The following is a 19,359-nucleotide window of genomic DNA, read 5'->3' on the forward strand; positions in this document are numbered from 1 at the left end:
AAATTAATACTAAAATTGAATATGCAAACTGTAAATGTTCAATTTGGTCTCTAATGGCACTGTCAAGCAAATTCCTAGCATTTTGTTTAAAGCCATGTGACACGTTTCATTGTGTTACTCAGTGTTGCATTGTTCAAAGTCCCAATGTTTGGATGACACATTAAACTGAGGACACATCTTGTCCTTTTTAGTGGACATAAAAAACCCTGACATTGAACTACTGGAGGATTTTCCTCTAATGTCCTGAGTCAAACATATCTCTCAGCCAAGAGCACAGAGATTGTGGTTGTTATTTCATCGCTGATTTTTGGACCTTGCTGTGTACAAGGTGTCTAGAATTTCTCTATTACAATGGATCCAAACTTCAAAGTGGCTTTCAGTCAGATTACTATGCTACTTCCAAATTCTTTTGCATCTTGACATACCTTTTTAACTGAAGTCAGGCAAGATAATAGTGCAATATGTCCCCAGGGCCTGATGTTGACATAGAGTGAGTGGGAATTGAGGGCAGGGGCCAAGAGACAGGCCTGGCAGATGAGGGCGATGAGTAAAGGAGTCTCAGTGGGGTGAGAGTCCTGTGAGGATGGTGGAAAGCAGCAGGGGAGGAAAAAAGAGTCAGACTGTAATAGAACCATCTAAAGTTTGCAATTTAAATTTTTTTAAAAATTTGGTTGGTTCCCAATGTAGACAAAGTTTATACTTCCAAGCAATTACATTGCAAACCTTACCTGTGAAGTTCTAAAAGAGGTTCCCCAACACATCTTTGGAGTATTCCCCCATTATGACACACAGGAGCTTAGAAGTTATGGCCCAATGGTAACTATGCTTCTTTGAGTATTTCTTGAGTCAAAGAACTTTGCAAACACCAAGTCCTTTCCTCTGTTGGCACCTGATAGCAGTAAATGTATGGAGAAGCATTTTTGGAATGGAAAATCTTTAATTCCATACTGGCCAATCCTACAGAACTATGCCAACATTTGCACACCACTAACAATTTACTCCCGATATGGTTTCAACAGTCACTTGCAGTTAATGAAAACAAGACAAGCATTAGTGTGAATAGTCTGCCTATCAATTTATTATTCAAAACAATTACCTGATAAAGCACAAGTTTTAGCTTGTGACTCTTAAATTAATAGCAATTAGTTGTGATGAAACAACTAAGTGGCTGATTTAACAGAACTGTCATATTAAAAAGCACAGAATGCCAAGCGATTGATTTACATTTTAAAAGCAAGGAAACCTAGTAGTGTGCAGTTTTGGTCGCTGTACTTACACAAGGATATTTTGGCCTTGGAGGGAGTGCAGAGGAGGTTTACTAGGCTGATACTGGAGTTGAGCTATGAGGAGAGGCTGAATAAACTAGGCTTGTACTCAGAGTTTAGAAGAATGAGGGGAGATCTCATTGAGACGTATAAGATGATGAATGGGATGGATAGGATAGAGGTGGACTCTTCCTGCTCAGAAAGGACAGTAGGACTAGGGGGCAGCCTCAAGATAAAGGGGGGGCAGTTTAGAACAGAGTTGAGGAGGAAGTTCACTCAAAGGGTGGTGAATCTCTGGAATTCTCTGCCCATTGAGGTGGTGGAGGCTGCCTCGCTAAATATTTTTAAGATGCGGGTTGATGGGTTTTTGATAAGCAAAGGGAATTAAGGGTTATGGGGAGAGGGCGGGAATGTGGAATTGAGCCACGACAGATCAGCCATGATCTTATTGAATGGTGGGGCAGGCTCGAAGGGCTAGATGGCCTACTCCTGCTCCTATTTCTTATGTTCTTATGTCACAATTGCTTGTGACTTTAAATGTTTTATGTTCATGGTGACATAATAAAAGTAGAACTTACTGTTTATTCAGCAGTTATCATTTAATGAGCACGATCAGGAACTTCCCTTGCAATGAATCTTTAAAAATATTCATAAACAAGCCAGAAATTTGTGGGACAAGCCTGAATTTCAGGATAAGGGCAGAATGGAGTCAATCACCAACATGCTGACAATTGGGAATGAAAAATATTTTAGTAAATGTCAAGAACAAACCAACATATGTAGAGTTAAATCCCTTCTACTCAAATACTCAACCTCTATGGTAATGGTGTAAGCAAAACATAAAAATCATTTGTTTTCTTACCCAACCAACATGAAGATGTGCTTTATTATGCAAATATCAAGCAAACTCATTTTAGTGAAAAAATCCACTGTAATCTTTGTTTAGATTATTCTAGAATAATCTCAAAATAGAACTTGATTTTGTAGCAGTAGTCCATAAATTGTTAGTATTATAAACAGAGTTACAGCATAAGAGTAAGGAAAGATGTTGCAACATAGAGAACTTCAAAGACTGTACAACTGGTCTCTTTGCCCAGGGAAGAATATACTTGCCCAAGATCAGAGGATGTGCAATAAAAGGTGCACTAGATTGATTCCTGGGATGAGGGGGTTGATTTATGGGCCTATATGCTAAAGTTTTCAAAAAAGTGACGATCATAAAATATTAAAGCTTTACTGAGATAGATCCAGAGAAGCTGTTTCCATTGGCTAGAGTACAGAACTTGGGAGTCATAGATTCAGGATAAATACTCAACCAGGAAAAGGAAATACATTTTTCACTCCAGTTTGTAATCAGAGGCCATTAGCTGCTGAGGTATTGAGTAAATTCAAGCTCAGTCATGCTCATCTTGAATGAGGGAGCAAGCTTGAGGGATGCCCTACTCCTATTCATGTTTTTCTTAAACTGATTTGAAATTCTTTACTTTTTATAGGAGCCAAACAAGATAATTTGTCCATTTTATAAAAGGACACTGAAGTTTATCTTTAAGTTAATATGACAATAGTGTTATTCAGTAATGGACTGATAAGTGAAATCAGGCAAATAGACAAACATTTTTAATTCAAAATCACTGTCACTCATTCAAGAACAGTAGAGAGTAAAGTGAATCTTTTCACATAGTACAATCTTTTGATCACAGGTTTCGCAACTGCTTGTCAGCTTGCTTCAAAGAGATCCAAGTGCTCAACATGTTTGCCCGCAGCTTTGCCCACACCAAGTGATCAAACTGACCAAAGATCTGAGCAGCAAATAGGGCAGCTGCTTCAGGAAATAGCACGGTAGAGCAGCCAAGACCTAGAAAAAAGGATTAACATATGGTATCTTTTAGAAAAGAAATTTTGAATTTTCATTCTACTGCATCTGGTATCTGTAGCAGATGCCACTTGATTATATCATTGATGACTTCTTTAGCCCTGGTCGAGCCCTCCACCATAAAATATCCCAGCCTGCGAATAGAAAACATACAGACAATTTTCCATACTGCCAGTTGGACAAAATACCATAGCTACTGGAATAGTTTGGCAGGAGGTAGTTAATTCTAATACACAAACCTGCAACATTATTGCAAGGACTTCAAACCTAATTGTTGGTGGCAAGTCAATTTCTTGCAACTTTGGTTGACCTGGCTTTAATGAATGTGAGGAGCTTCAATTTCATTGCATTTTGACTGATTATGCTTGTGAACTCAAACCCATATTCTTTATCACAGAAACCAACTTTTACCTCTAACATTACCTGCCTCAATCCATCACTGCTAAAACTCTTAATTGTTCAATTACAATACTCCCCTGACCAGCTAACCATCCTCTATGAATTAAGCTCCTCTAACTCAGTGTTGGGTAAGTGGCACCATGGTGGCACAGTAGTTAGCACTACTGCCCCACAGCACCAGGGATCCAGGTTTGATTCCCAGCTTGGGTCACGGAGTTTGCACAATTCTGTGTTTGCGTGGATTTCCTTCGAGTGCTCCGGTTTCCTCCCAAAGCGGTACTGGTTAAGTGGATCGGCCATGCTAAATTCTCCCTCAGTGTACCCGAACAGGCATTAGAGCGTGGCGACTAGGGAATTTTCACAGTAACTTCATTGTAGTGTGAATGCAAGCCTACGTGTGACTAATAAATAAACTTTGATATAGGCAGTTTAAGTTGCATTAAATTAGCCTGTTGTCACCTAGGTGTGTTGAAAGCATTGTTTGACTGAGAGCCAACTTAAAATGTTCTTCTTTATACATAATTCTCTTCCAATCTCAAAACCCCTTCTGCCTCTTGCCTTGTGTAGCCATCCTTTCAGGCTCCATACTTTAATTCACTCCTTCAATGTCAAAAGGTGCTAAATGCTTTCATTGTAACCTCACTTAAAACATGGAGCTCCACCACAGTCAAGGATGAGGATCTGTTGTTTTGCAGCCATCTCCAGCTCTGATTAACATTTGATTGTCTGCAGTATAGCTATGCTCTGACCTACTGGTTGTTGGACCATGCAGTTTATTTCATTCACAGCTGCTTTTGACATTTAGCAAGCAAGTCACCTTGAGCTGAAGCTTCACAAGATGGGTGCCTTGTTTAAGGCATGCCACCCAGTGGGCTTTGTGCCTGGCAGAGTCAGATAGGCTTCACATCAAACCAGGCTTGATCTGCTCTGGTTTGAGGTAATCAAGATGTAATGTACAGGTCAGACAGAGATTAAGCTGTGGTGGTATACAATGATCCCATGAAGCTGTGCAATCAAAATTGCCACACAGGCCACAAACACAGGGAATTAAAGACCAGCAGTGGCATACAATTATGCTGTTAAAAGCCTGTTACATATCCCATTAAACATGGTAATACCATGTTACACTTTAAAAGTGAAGATTTTACCTTGACAAATGATTACTACATAACCTTGAAGACAATCACAGACAGACAACATACAAGTTGGGAATGACAAGGTCAAATAGATTACATAATGTTACTATGTGTATACATAGGATTCCTTGATGCAATTACTTCCAATAAAACCAAAAGCTTACCACTAGGCATTCGCAGTGATGACCAAACATCTTCAGCACCCCAATCAGCAGAGATGGGAGGACAATTTATTACAGGGCAGGTGGAGTTTCCAGACAGCACTGGTCCTAAACCATTACTCCTTCCAGCAACTGCAACAAATACTGTACGAACTCCATCACCTAAAAATTCAAAAGAAAAATAGAGATGATTCTCTAAATTGCAATCTGACAAAGTAATGACCTGCAATCATTTATGTTCCACTTAAAAATACAGAATTAACCAAATACACAAATAAACAATAATATAGTGTATACAGAGCTGAAAGTAGTACCAATATTATACCCTGTCACTTTCTCCAATCCAAAGAATTGAATTGGTGCAGCATGAATTGGTATCATCAAATCATTTCAAATGAATCAAGTCCTGAAGATAGAAACTGACATTTACTAACAACTGAGTTGCACTGTGTTGAATAGTCCTTCATTATTTTCACATGTGGGTATCACTGTATAGACCAGCATTTATTTTCCACCCCTAACTGCCCTGATGAAGGAGCAGCATCCTGAAAGCTCATGCTATCAAATAAACCTGTTGGACTTTAACCTAGTGTTGAGACTTCTTACTGTCCAGACCATAACTTTGGTGATGAAAGTAGACCAACAGGGCAGTAATTGGCTGGGTTGGATTTGTCCTGTATTTTTGTGGACAGGACCCCACATTGTTATAGCTAATCTGGAACAACTTGTGTAAGACCCCAGCTACCATTGGAGAACCTTGGCAGGGCCCATTTTGCAGTATCCAGTCTCTTCAACTATTTCTTGATATCACAGTAAAGAGAATTCACTGAAGACTGACTTATGATGCTAGGGACCAGGGGAGGGGGGTGGATCATCCATTTGGTACTTCTGACTGAAGATGGTTTTGATTTATTGTCACACACATTCTGATACTGAGAGAAATATTTGCTAAATGTTTCAAATTTTCAAATACCTTGCCTTTTGCAATGATATACTGGGCTACCATTTATGACAGATGGAATTATTTGTGGACTCTTGGTATTAGAAAATGGAATGAGTTGTTAGTCCAGAAAAAAAAAAATGCATGAAATGCAGTACAGATTAAGGAGCAAAGGAAGTTATATAATCACAGATGGTCAAAACTGCATGAGTGTGCAGAGGAATGCAGTTTGAGCACAAGTTTGCTACTCTGTACTGCAGCAATGCCACTTGGGTATAGAGCTGGGGGTGCTGATGGAGGCAAAATGCTTCTAAGGGCAGTTGATAAAGCCCCAACAAGTTCTGAAGGAGGAGGATAGACATTTCCTGTTCATCCCCCTTTGCTACATTTCTCAAAATTAAACCAGGAACTTCTATCAAAAAAATTCAACGACTGTTGCTGGTTACATACTTATAGGAAATACCAGTGGAGATAATATTCCTCTTTATACCAAGTTAATTTAATCAATTATGGGTACTAAATTAATCACATGGATGACAAAGTCTCAATGGATGATAATTTGTGTAGTGCATGTGATATTTTTTAGAGCCAGAAAGACGCCTTTTGTTCAGGAATACCAGCTCTGATAAATTAGCCACTTAAAAAAAACTGATGTTCCAAATAGATCAACTATGGAAGGGTCTTTAAATCTATATTTTAAGGAAGTTTAGCATTTGTTTTTAGCATGTATTTCAGGCTTTACTTTATGCATTCACTGTTTTATGAACCAATTACAATTAAAAAAACAGCAAGCAAGAGGTCCAAAATGAGCATGGCATTGAGAGAAATTGGGAAGATGTAGTGAAGGACAAATAACTGGCAGTCCAAGTTAAGAGGGTGCATAAGGCAGGAAATTTTATACAGGAGACAGCTTAGAAAAAGTCAAGATTTTACTGGAAAATGAAGTACAATTTACACTTTAGTCATAATTTCCAACGCAGGTACAAACTCTGCAAGTTTTCTGAAGTGAATTATTTTGCTCAAGTTGTCAATCAAGTTCATTTACATTTTACCTAGCTTAGAATCTTACAATACGAACTGCACTTTAGAACAATTTTCCAGCATTAAAAAATGTTTTGAAATATATTTGAGTGGCAATCTAATGCAATTTTGTTAATACGGCTGTAAATGGCTTATCATAAAAGAAAATGAGCATTTTTAATGCAGGAGTGTCTAGCCCACTAGTAAATAAGCAATTTTAAATAGCTGAAAAGACTTAAAAATGCTTGGTTTTGTGTACACTAGTCAGCTTTACTAAATTTAACATTTTATCCATGCAGCTAAAAAATTTCCCAAAAGCTGCATGCAGGCACAATCAGTAACTTATATATCAACTATCATGCCATCAGGACACTCCAAGGCCATTACAGAAACGAACTACCTGTCGCAGTTGCAATTAGCAGTCAAAGCAATGTCTGCACCCATAGGTTGCAATGTGATAGCAACTAAAGTGATATTGATTGACAAACAAAGATCAGTCAGGGTAGTGGGAATAACTCCCCTGCTCTCCACTGAAATAGTGCCACAGGATAGTTTACATCAATCTAAGGGAGTAGACAGGGCCTCAGTTAATATCTCATTCAAAATACAAATCTTTATAGGAGGGATCGAGCAGGAAATCAGGAAAATTCTTCTTTTCTCGTTTGAAATACTGACCTGATCTTTTACGCCCATGAGAGAGACCAAAGTTTATAATCTCATCCAAAAGATGACACCTCTGGTTGGACAGCTCTCTCTCAGTACAGGTTAAAAAAGCTAATGCTTTAGATACATGACTTTGCACAGCTGCTGCCAGAACTTGTGTTTTCCAACATCTACAAATGTCAAAACTAAGTTAACATGGTCATTGTGGGACCTCTTACTAAAGAAAGAATCACAAGCAGCATTCAAATTATCCAGGAGAATTAGTTTCCCCTGCCCCCACTTTTAATCTTAACATGTATATTTCTCAATCCTCTGCTTACCTTCATATTCTGCTTTGATCTTTAGTGTTTCATCAGTACCTTTGTGAGCGGATGAGACACGCAGTTCACATGGTATACCATAATTTGCACAGGCCCGTTTAATTTTTTGGCTGTGGTCAAGATCACTGCGAGATCCCATAATCACCACCACTCTTCCAGATGTCCTTGCCACCAACAAGTCCTGGACAGATATTAACACAAATAAAGTCAATTTTGTGTTTAAAATTTCCAGCAGTTGTAGGCACATGCACCAAAACTACTTGATTGTTTCAATACAGACAACATTTGGAACTAAGGGATAGGAATAAAAAACAAACAAATGTAACCACCACATGTACAGATTAGTACATCAGTTAAGTTTCTTTGAGTTACTCAAATGAAGACTTCACCTAACTCAGCACATTTTTAGTGCTACTTCGTTAAAATATTTTTATTGATTTAAGGGACGTGGGCTTCACTAGCATGGCCAGCATTTATTGCCCTAAAGTGGTAGTGACCCGTCTTCTTAAAAGCACTGCAATGCTGGTGAAGTACATACACCCATAGTGCTGTTCATGAATTTTGACCCAGCAACAGTGAAGGAATGGAGATATATTTCCAAATCAGGATGGTAAGGGGCTTGGAGGAGAACTTCCAGAAGTTAGTGTTCCCACGTAGCTACTGCCCTTGTTCTTCTAGATCTTAGTGGTCATGGCTTGGAAGGTGACATCTAAGGAGCCTTAGTAAGTTTCTGCAGTACGTTGGTGATAAAAAAAAGTTTGTGGATGGGATGCCAATTGAGCAGGCTACTTTGTCCTGGATGGTGTCATATCCAAGACTTGAACACATCCAGGCAAATGCATTTCTTTGCACTCCTGACCTTGTGCCTTGTAGGATGGTAACCCTACAAGGGTAGCTTCTCAACACCAGGGATATAGGTTTGATTCCAGCTTTGGTTGATTGAGTTTGCAGGTCTCCCACTGTCTGCATGGGTTTCCTCCAGGTACTCCAACTTCTTCCCAAAGTAGTACAGGTTGGATGGGTTGGTCATGCTGGATTGCTCCTTAGTATCCAAAGATGTGTTGTTAGGATGATTAGCAAGTTAAACATGTAGCTTTTTGGGGATGGGCTGGGGGTGGGTCTGGGTAAGATACTCTGTCAGTGAGTCAGTGCAGACTTGATGGGTCAAACGACCTCCTTCTGCACTGTAGGAAGTTATGTTCCATGGTGAACAAGCTTGGAGTTGCTTGCCACAGGATTCCTACACTGACCTGCTCTTATACACAGTATTTATATGGTCAGTCCAGTTGAGTTTCTGATCAACAGTAAATCCCCAGGATATTGATAGTGGGGTATTCAGCAATGGTAAAACCATTCAATGACATGGGGTAGATATGTTCTCTTGTTAAGAGATGGTCATTGCCTGGCACAAGTGTTACTTGTCAGTCACCAGCTTAAGCTGGATATTGCCAAAGTCCTGCTTCATTTTGATATGCACTGCTTCAGCATCTGAGGAGTCACAAATGGTGCTGAACGTTGTTTGTTGACAATCACACATCCTTAATTCTGACCTTATGATGGAAGGAAGGTAATTGGTGAAGCAGCTTACGATGGTTGGAACAATTTCACTACCCTGAAGAATTCTTGCAATGTCCAGGCGTGGAGACAATTGACCTCCAACATCCACAACCGTTTTCTTTTGCACCAGGTATGACTCCAGCCAGAGATTTTTTTACCTGATTCCCACCATCTCGTTTTGTTTGAGCTCCTTGATGTCAAATTGGGCAGATTCTGCATCGATGTCAAAGGCAGTCGCTCTCATGTCTTGAGCTCAGCTTTTTGTCCATGCTGAATCAATGATGTAGTGAGGTGAAGGAGCTGAGTGCCCATGTGGAACCCGATCTGAGTGACAGCAAGCAGGTTATTGCTAAGCAAGTGCTGTTGAAAGCAGCAAGTTCTGGAGCACAAGTCTTCAATGCTACTGCTAGCATTTTGGTCAGGACACAGCCTTTGCAGTATCCAGTGCCTTGAGCCATTTGTTGATATTACGTGGCGTGAACCTCTGGAGACACAGAGGAGTCATCCACTTGGCACTTTTGGCTGAAGAATGTTAGCTAATGCTTCGACCATATTTTCTGCACTGTGCTAGGGTCCCCCATCATTGAGAATGAGGATATTCATGGAGCCTTCCAACTTGAGTCAAAGAAAAACAGCCACAGGGGTGGGTGGTGTGTGTGGTGACTAGAGGCTTGGTCAAGAGATAGAGGTGGGAAATGCACAACTATCAAATAGATTTGTGAATGCAAGAGTTCAGAGTTGAAGATTCTGCATGGGTTTTAGACAGAAATGGTCACAGACAGGGAGAAGTGACCTGTGAAGGAATTTAAACAAGAGCTCAGGATTTGAAATTTGTGGCGTTGCTAGAAGTCAAAATAAAGTCAATAACCAAAATGGGAGATGGGCCTAAATCTGGTGAAGGGTGGGATATGGACAGAGTTTTGGAACAGGTGAAGTGTATGGAAGGAGAGGGTGAGAGATGAGAGACTGGCCAAGAGAGTAATGAAATATGTGAAGTTGGAGATGAAAGATATGGATGAGGGTTTCAGTGGTAAATAGCTAAGACAGGAGCAGACTGGCAGCATGGAATCTCCACATCAAATTTTATGCCAAGAAGAATAGTTTACTTCAGAAATAGTGATAAGCAAGGTGGATGAAATTTGTAGCAGGTGCAAAAGATAATTTTCTCGCATTAATTAATGGAAAGTTCAGCTTAAATGCCAATATTCAGAGCTACAAGAAAGTGGGTTATTTACTTCTGTAATATCTTGTCGTCCAGCATACACGGTGAACACATAGTGCCAGTTAATTTTTTTAATTACTCTGGACAGAGGCACAATAATCAAATCTGACCCAATAATTGAAAATTTGCGATGTAAAGCCCAAGAACAGTTTCTGCAGATTTACAATCTATTGTTGTTAGCTTCTTTTTGAACATAGTGAACAGTTTCCAAAAAAAACAAGCTGTCAGAATGCTGGATAAGGTTTACTTACTTTAATTAGTCATAATGATAGCAATAATAGATGTACAAAAGTATTAGCAACTTGACTATATAACAATACCTGCACTCTTTCTGCTACCCACTCAAAATTTCTCTTGACCATTTGCATAGCTTCAGGAGTCACTTCTTTGAGATCACGATAAACCTGAAGAAAAAAAATGTACAGCAACTCAATCCACAAAAGGGCAGTTTCTATCATGTGCAAATCAGTGGCTTATTTCACAAGCACAATTTTTAAATTTTAATTGCTGATTATTGGTGTAAATTAAACCAAGGCTGAAGTTAAGAAACAACTACGGTTACATAATATTGGCAAAAATAGTGGAAGCATATATTTTCCAACATTGGTTTTATGAATGAGCAATACTGACAAGTTATAAACCAGAGATTCATTATGTAGCAATATTACTTACAAATATCTAAAAAAGTCAAATTGTGCACACCAATTGTATTACAGCAAGGTATCAGAGATACTCTCTATAGGAAAAGTTTTTAAATTGAAAAAAAATAGGCGGCATCTGTTGACCAGTCATATGTGCAAACAGCCACTGGCAGCCAGCCTCTTGTTGGTCACGCAGTACAAAGAATATTCTCATGGTAGAATCATCAGGCTCCACATCCAGGCATTAGTAACCCACCTAAATTTGAATTGGTCTTGAATGTGTATCCAAACAGGCACTAGAGTGTGGCAACTTGGGGATTTTCACAGTAACTTCATTGCAGTGTAAATGCAAGCCTACTTGTGACACAAATAAATTTTAAACTTAAAGCAGTAAAAGTGCTGACTCTTATTGTTCACCAAGCAGAATGCAGGTGAGAAATCGTGACTGAAGGCTGAGTTTGAGAGGATGGATGCTGAGCAGAAAGATAAACTGAGCTTAGAGATGGGGTGGGGGAAGGAAGCCACAGTGAAACCCTTATAGTGAAGGGCAGATCTGGTATTAGAAGTTATCTGGCTGGGAAACTAATTGGCAGCAACTGTAATTCCATAAGAGCACAATGTGTGAAAATTATAAAAAGGAGTGTTTTATTTCTGTAAAGTATAAGTTACCTACCAAAAGTAGTTTTTAATCATTTGTTACAGTAAAAGTTTTAAAACTTGAAAAACGTGCCTAGTCATTTTTTCAGCTAGTAAGTGGAAGCTTGAATTTCTTTTCAAAAAGTTATCCTGTTCTATGAAGAACTAGAGGACAATTCAACCTAGAAAGCCAACTACCTTCATCACAAAGCTGCAGCCTTAACAGTTCATTGATGTGCAGTGTAATTTTAACTCAAAATCAGGAAGCCTGCATGGGACCAAACTATATCCAAGAAAGGCATTAGCCGAATGGCCAGAAGAGCCAAGTTGATTTATGGAATCTCTTAAGACCTCATTGGCCAGGAGGTCATCGCAAATCTAACTTTTCCCTCCCAGCTAAAAGTCTCCATTTAAACACTTCCCCATCATTAAAATTACACTGCACTGTTTCCTTGGGAAATGGATGTCATGAACTACTATCCAAATTCAATATCCTATGGAATTAGGTAAAGATAATTCCACTAAATGTTACACAGGCCCAGGTTTAACTATTTGAGGGATTCACTCACACCTAGAGTTAAAAATTGACCCCTTGAAGTCAAGGGCCTAAACACAAACCTGTTTATCTTTTTGCAGTTTGCGATCTCCCAAAGGCCACAGTCTCCACGAGTCATTGTCAATGACATCAGCGAGTAAGATCTCCTTGGTACAAGCACAAACTCCAAATTCCACCTAGTTAAAAAAAATCAGCAAAAACAATTGATTCACAGAAAGTCAACAACATTACTGTGTCACAGTCAAGACGTGAAGGAATATGCATTATTTATTCAAAAGCTGGACTACTTTACATAAAAGTTTGTGCTTTTCAAAATGGACATTCACTGAGCTGGTCACATGCTGGCATTCAGAAGTTGAGCCGTTTGGAAGCATACAAGGACTAACACCTCAACAAGTCCTGGTAATGTAACACCTTTCATCACAAACATTCCAGCCAAGCTAACAGTCTATCTATTGCAGCTAACAGGTGCTAATCTCCAATAATGATGCTTATGGCCCAAGCATTAATTAACAGAAAAAAACCAGAAAAGTGTTGGAAAATCTCAGGCATCTATGAAAAAAAAATTAGCCAATATTTCGAATCTAGATGACCTTTCATTCTAAATGGCTTCAACAAGGCAGCCTAATTTGACCAATCCAAAATCAGTGCCTCCAACAACAAAAGGAATCCTGACTCCAAGACCTCAAGATTCCAGGGGATATACATCTTGCACCCAACTTCAGGAAGCAGCAGGAGGCATGTTATATGATCTCTCCCAAGCTGCACCATAATATTGCCTTGTAGAACTGAACTCAGGCAGTTACTCTTTGACGTCCCTCGAGACCAAAGACCCTAAGCACTAGCCCGAGTTGTCCACCAACATCAGGGACAACTCAGTGCAAGTGGAATTTAACCCTGAAAAAAGAGTGTGTGAGGACTAACAAGACTGGGGAAAACAGAATAAACAGCAGGATGCCATGAAGTACGGGGGCTCAGAGATCTTGGGGTGCATACCTGCCTTTATTAGCCACAGCATAGAACATATGAGCAGGGGAGTTATGATGGAGCTATTAAAATGCTTGTTATACTACAGGAAGGATGGGATTACACTAGAAAAAGGTTCAACAGGAAATTTACCAGGATGTTGACTGAGCTGGAGTGTTTCAACTTTAAAGAAAGGTTGGTTAGGCAAGGGTTGTTTTCCTTAGAGAGCAGAGTTGTACAAAATCACAAAGGACATAGATCAGAAGAAACCTTTCCCTTTAGTATAGTAAGTTGATCAGTAATGAAGAGGCATAGATTTAAAGCAAGGGGCAGAACGTTTAGAGGAAAAGTTTTTCCACCCAGAGGGTGATGGGAATCTGACTCTCTGGCTGAAAAGGGTGGTAGAGAGAGAAACCCTCAGAACATTAAGGAACCATTTAAATGGTTATGGACCAAGTGCTGGAAAATGGCATTAGGATAGGTGCTTGATGGCCAGTGCAGATACAATGGGATGAAGGGCATCTTTCTGTGCTGTAGAGCTCTGTGACTCCATGACCATCAAGCTGGTGGCAGAAGAACAAACTCCGGCCTTCATTAAACCTGATGGAACCTTGGAACTCGTGCTTCCTGGATTTACTCAGTATGTCTGCCTTCTCCCATCGTGGAACTTCTGGAACAGGATCACCATACAGTCGACCAACTTCCCCTTTAAGGGAACATTCCATGTGACTTTTGATTCTGGACACACCTAAAACCCCAACTTGTATTTTATCACGATTGTGCCAAATCCTCTTTTTCCATATTTATTTGTTGCGCAAGTTCAAAAGGTGTGGACGTTGCAAAACCCTTCATGCATGAATAAACCCTTATTTTATCTCACCATTGCTGTGCAAGTTATGCATAGGAAGATTGGAACTCTCCAAATGTAAGAGTTTGGGGGTGTAGGTTGAAAAGATCTACTCTAAGATTGACAGACTCTGCTAGGACTTTTGTTTAGTCAACTTAGACATAGAATTCACTTTAAATCCATGGGGAGCAAGTTTGTTAGTAATTGTAATGAGGTTTTAAATGGTACATGAAATAACTCATTATTTCATACATATAAATATTTCTACACATTTTTAGAAGTTAAACAAAGAAATTTTGATGCAGAGTGCCCTTTGACACTAAACATGTTAGATACAGTCCTTTAAAAACACCGAAATATTGGAATCACAAGGCCATAAAGGACACCTTATCAGAAGCAACTGATACAAGAATGACTTTTAATGAAGTTGCCTTTACAGTTTCTAATCAGAGTCAGAAAGACATTAATGTCTTAGCTAATGGAAGAGTTATGGTAGGGGACTTAGTGGGAACCGACAAGAATTCATGGTAACAATGACACTCCTCCTAGCTACTCCTGTAGCTAGTGATAAAGAGCTCAGTCATTGATGAGCAATATATGTGTTTCATTACATTGCCAATAAACAAACTTATCAGGTCTATAAATCAGAATATCCTGAAGGCAAGTTGAGTTGACCACATTCCTTAGCGATTCAGTTAACTTCACTGACAAGGCCACAAAATACTAACGGTTTTTGTAAAGCCCCCCTTTTAGTGAAGATGCTTTGTGAAGCTGCTATCAAAATGGAGATATGATGTCCAACTAAGAAACTAGAGGGCAGGCTTAGCAATGATGCATTGGGGTATCCTACATGGTCTCAGATCAGGATGGTTCAGTATTTTTTTCTATTGGATCAATATGTTAAGTATGTCATTTGTAATACTTTTGATTGAATTGAGTCCAACTGACTGAGCTGCAGAACTGTACAAAGCAGGATAATTTTCTTTGTCTGGTGGAGTAGTGCCTCTGACCCATTGTGTCAAGACTCTCCCCTTGCCAGCAAGTAAAATAAAGAAAGACAAACTGTTGCCTACACATCTTGTGTTAATGTGTTTGTGTTAAAGTTGAACTTGGAAGATGAGATTTTTGACAAAAACCCTTTATGCGTGAATAAACTCATTTTACCTCAGTTGCTGTGCAACTTATGCATAGAGGATTGGAACTCTCCAAATTTAAGGGTTTGGGGAAAATACAGCACATTAATAAAAAAGGGGGAAAATCAGAACATACTATCTGTTTACAGACAGGTAGTGAGCAGGGAAATGAGAGCAGTTTAAAATCAATCTACCATCCTGTCCATAACACTTGGACTAAGATAACTACTTACCTTCATGTCCACAAGTGTACAATCTTGAGTTGCCCAGGCTTTCTCCAGTATCTCAAACACAGCCAAAGTGGAACGACTCATGATATCCACTTCACACTGTTCAATTTTCAGTCCCCCACAGTTAAACTGAGCCTGAATCAGTTGCTCTTCAGACCACTGTGGGTCATTATTAGCATCATCCTTAAAAAGACAAATACTTGTGATTTAGGTTGCAAGAAAGTACAAGCAGTTTAACAAGATCATTTTACTCAAAGTTTGTGTAATCTTTGGCTCAGTTGGTAGCACTCACCACCAACTCAGGCCATGTGTTCAAGTCCATTCCAAAGCCATCACTGCAAAAGCTAGACTGAGAGGTGACAGAGATGGGCAACATGGGTTCAATGACAATTCTGCAATATGCAGGGACAGAAAAACCTATGGAATTAATGTGTATAAAATTTTGAAGTGCCTCTCTGGACCCTTTTGTATTTCTCCACTCTCACCTTAAACCTATGCCTCTAGTTTTAGGCTTCCCTTCCTTTGGGAAAATATATCTTCGCCTTTCATTATTTTACAGACTTCTAAAAGATCACCCCCAAGCCTCCTACGCGCCAAGGAAAAACAAATCCCAGTCTACCCCACCTCTCCTTCTAACTCAAACTATCAAGTCCCCATGGCATCCTACTAAATCTTTTCTGCACTCTTTCTAGTTTAATAATATCCTTTTATGTAAAAGGATGACCAGAACTGTAGACAGTATTTCAAGTGTGGCCTTACCAATGTCTTGTCTAATTTCAAGATGTCCCAACTCCTGTATTCAATAAAACTCTGGTTAAGCCACAACTGAAGTATGGTGTCCAATTCTCATCATCACTTTGAGAAGAATGGGAGTGCCCATGAGAAGATTTACAAGAATGGTTCCAGGGATAAGGGATTTTGACTACAAGGTTAGATTGGGTTGTTTTCCTTAGAACAAAGGAGATTGTGTGTGGAGATCTGATAAAGAGAGCCACACAATGACAGGTTCAGATAAGGTAGACAAAGATAACCTGTTCCAATGGCTAATAGCATAGGAACATGAGGATACCCAATTTTATTTTTACAAACAATGTGTGGTAGTGTCCAGAAACACACTGTCTATGGGGGTTTTGGAGCAGAGGTGATCAACAATTGCAAAAGGAAAATATTTCCTAATGTTTCTTCATTCAACTAGAAAAATAAACTATAAAACATCTTAAATTCATTCAGGGAAAGTAGATTGGCTGGTTAAGCCAATGTTTATTGCCCATCACTAATTACTTGAGGAAGGAATGGTAAGCTGTCTTCTTCAACTGCTGCAATCCACGTACACTTAAAAATTTTAGTCAAAATAAGGCTTACATTAACACTGCAATGAAGTTATTGTGAAATTCCTCTAGTCACCACAGTCTGGCATCTGTTCAGGTCAATTACACCTAAACAGCATGTTTTTCAGAATGTGGGAGGAAACTCACACAGGCACAGTGAGATTGTGCAGTGACCCAAGCTGGGAATTGAACCTGGCTCCCTGGTGCTGTGCTAACCACTGTACTACCATGCCATTGTATGATGCTGTTAGGAAGGGAGTTCCAGGAGTTTAACCCAGTGACCATGAAAATTGATTAAGATTAAATGTTACAGCTACCTTAAAAAACATTTCCAACTTTGGAGGGCAGAACTTGTATCCTTCTTTCACACCAGGGTTTCTTTTCAGAAAAGAGCCAGTGGCTATTCTTCTGCAGACCCACTCAATAGGAATCATTTGACAGTTAGCTGCCACAAATGCTGTTTCACTATGTTGCTTTTCAAATGCTGTTTTTATGCCTTTTAAAAAAAAAGAGTACTTTAAAAGTTTCAATCCTCCAAAAAGACCAGTACTAATAATACAAATACTCCAAAAAGCCTAGTAAAGTTACCAGCATCCTGCAGCAATTTGAAAACAGAAACAGTGGTTTTGGTAGATATTGCAGCCTTCCCCACCATCTGATCTTTCCTGACTGCATTGCCAGCTGTAATCTGGTCCTTGGACTGAATCAACACTTGTCCTGGACAATCCAGTAGTTCATATACTTCTTTGGTCTTTCCTTCATTCAATTTTTTGCCAATTTTCAATTCTGAAGAGAAATTTAATAATAAAGACATTGCAAATTGAATGCTTAATCAGTGAACATTTTAAAAATGAATTGATACAAACAAAAAACAAAAGTTTTTACACACAGTCCCCCAAGTTCACTAAAGAAACTCATCTAAAACTCTGACAGGAACAACAGTCGTTGTTGGTCAAAGATAAACTCTGGTTATTTCACACGATCAAGATTATACAATATTCTTATTACACAACTGTTCAGAAAGCAGTCATAAGATCTTAAATAGAGAAAATAATCCAGGAAAGCCTTCCACAAAGTGGTAGTAGTTTAAACAGCAAAGTTATACCAAGTATTCCAAAAAGAAAACTTTTACTCACTCACCTCCAACTTTCTCCATTTTGGAAGATTTACAAATCTGAAATTTTTTTGAAGAATATTTAGATTATTAAAGACATCAAACATATGCAGCTTAAAGCTATACAGCTACAAGCTTCCCATCTTTCACTTCACTCTAACCCCATTTTACAACCAGTTCCAGTCCTGGCTTTAGGTTTGTGAGACCTCACCATTCCATTATTAACAAAGGCGGCAAATGCAGATCTCGGGGACAGTTCAACTGAGGAGCTTTCGCTATCCCCTCCCCCCCCCGGACATCTGACGCTCCTCATTGTATTTATGTCTGTTCGGGCCCCCGAACTACCCCTAGCCCTCCCGGCGTACTCTTCTTCCCCATTCCCCAACCGTCCCGGGTACAACAACAAACCCCGGACCACCTGTTGCGCTCCAGGCCGCGGGCTCTCCAACTCGACTCGTGCTCGCGCGATTCGTTTTAGAACAGTCAGATTTTAAATGAGATGTACCAAAACAAGACCCAGGCAGGGGGTGGCGAATGGTCGTTACCAAAAATTACCTCTTTATGTAAGGTGGGTGAAAGTGTACCCATGAATTCCTCTATATAATTATTCAATATCAACACTGCACAAATAAGAAAGATCAAGGTCAACTATAAGTGACATATATTTGTATTATTTTGCACCATGCCCTCCTATGGTGGTTTTGGTGCGGTCTAGGCTTGGGGGCGGGGGGGGAAGGGGAGCACGTGGATGGTTGCTGAGGTTTGGTGGGGGGGTTGAGAGTCAGGTCGGGATTGGGGTAACTTTATTGTTGAGCGGGATAGTGGCTGGGCTGGGTATTGAGCTTCCTCTTTTCCTTCGGTTCTTACTGAGTCGGTGTGGTGCGAAGATCCTTCCGGGGTCCTAGTGGGAGCCATGGAGTTTGAAGAGTCGGGGATCGGGGAGGAGTGCGGCGTTTTCGGCTGTGTTGCCACCGGCGAGTGGCCGACTCACTTAGATGTGCCTCATGTTATCGCCCTGGGGCTGGTAGCACTACAACACAGGTAACACCGCAGCACCTTAACATGCAGCTGTGAATCCGTCCCCCAATGCAGGCACATCATGACAACACAATGAACCGTTTGCACAAATGGTTTTGTTGCAACATTTCTGCAAACTTTTTTCTTGATATTTGAGGGTTAGTTGGGCGAGAGAGAAAGAAGTGTATTGACAAACACGCTGTTTAATAATATAAAACACTGCAGAATGCTGGTAATCAAAGATTTAAAAACAGGATGCTGGAAAGATTCGGGTCAGGCAATTTTTGTGGTACGCGAATAGAGGGTTAACCTTTTAGGTTTTTTTTTATTTCATG

General features: G+C 39.7%; 2 protein-coding genes across 3 annotated transcripts in view; one reads left to right on the forward strand and one right to left on the reverse strand.

The window, feature by feature from the left end:
- Positions 1-1,727: 1,727 nt before the first annotated feature.
- paics (phosphoribosylaminoimidazole carboxylase, phosphoribosylaminoimidazole succinocarboxamide synthetase) overlaps positions 1,728-19,359 on the reverse strand; it is a 277,223-nt gene continuing 259,591 nt past the window's right edge. The window contains exons 2-11 of one of the 2 annotated variants that reach the window (XM_080187296.1): positions 18,426-18,450; positions 18,034-18,067; positions 17,482-17,679; positions 17,211-17,389; positions 15,569-15,748; positions 12,452-12,565; positions 10,877-10,960; positions 7,778-7,958; positions 4,838-4,996; positions 1,728-3,120 (exon numbers count right to left, since the gene is read on the reverse strand). In XM_080187296.1, the coding sequence (XP_080043422.1) occupies positions 2,960-3,120; positions 4,838-4,996; positions 7,778-7,958; positions 10,877-10,960; positions 12,452-12,565; positions 15,569-15,748; positions 17,211-17,389; positions 17,482-17,679; positions 18,034-18,049 (1,272 nt within the window). In that variant the 5' untranslated portion in view covers positions 18,050-18,067; positions 18,426-18,450 and the 3' untranslated portion in view covers positions 1,728-2,959. Of the gene's footprint in view, positions 3,121-4,837; positions 4,997-7,777; positions 7,959-10,876; positions 10,961-12,451; positions 12,566-15,568; positions 15,749-17,210; positions 17,390-17,481; positions 17,680-18,033; positions 18,068-18,425; positions 18,451-18,874; positions 18,938-19,359 lie in introns of those variants that run through there. The other variant, XM_080187289.1, reaches the window with a different exon arrangement.
- Positions 18,921-19,359, forward strand: part of ppat (phosphoribosyl pyrophosphate amidotransferase) — a 47,629-nt gene continuing 47,190 nt past the window's right edge. The window contains exon 1 of the mRNA XM_080187277.1: positions 18,921-19,048. Coding sequence (XP_080043403.1) covers positions 18,921-19,048 — 128 coding nt within the window. The remainder of the gene's footprint in view (positions 19,049-19,359) is intronic.

This window comes from Carcharhinus amblyrhynchos, chromosome 1 (genome assembly GCF_965287045.1).
Source record: "Carcharhinus amblyrhynchos chromosome 1, sCarAmb.v2.hapA, whole genome shotgun sequence".
Classification (NCBI taxonomy): Eukaryota; Metazoa; Chordata; class Chondrichthyes; order Carcharhiniformes; family Carcharhinidae; genus Carcharhinus; species Carcharhinus amblyrhynchos.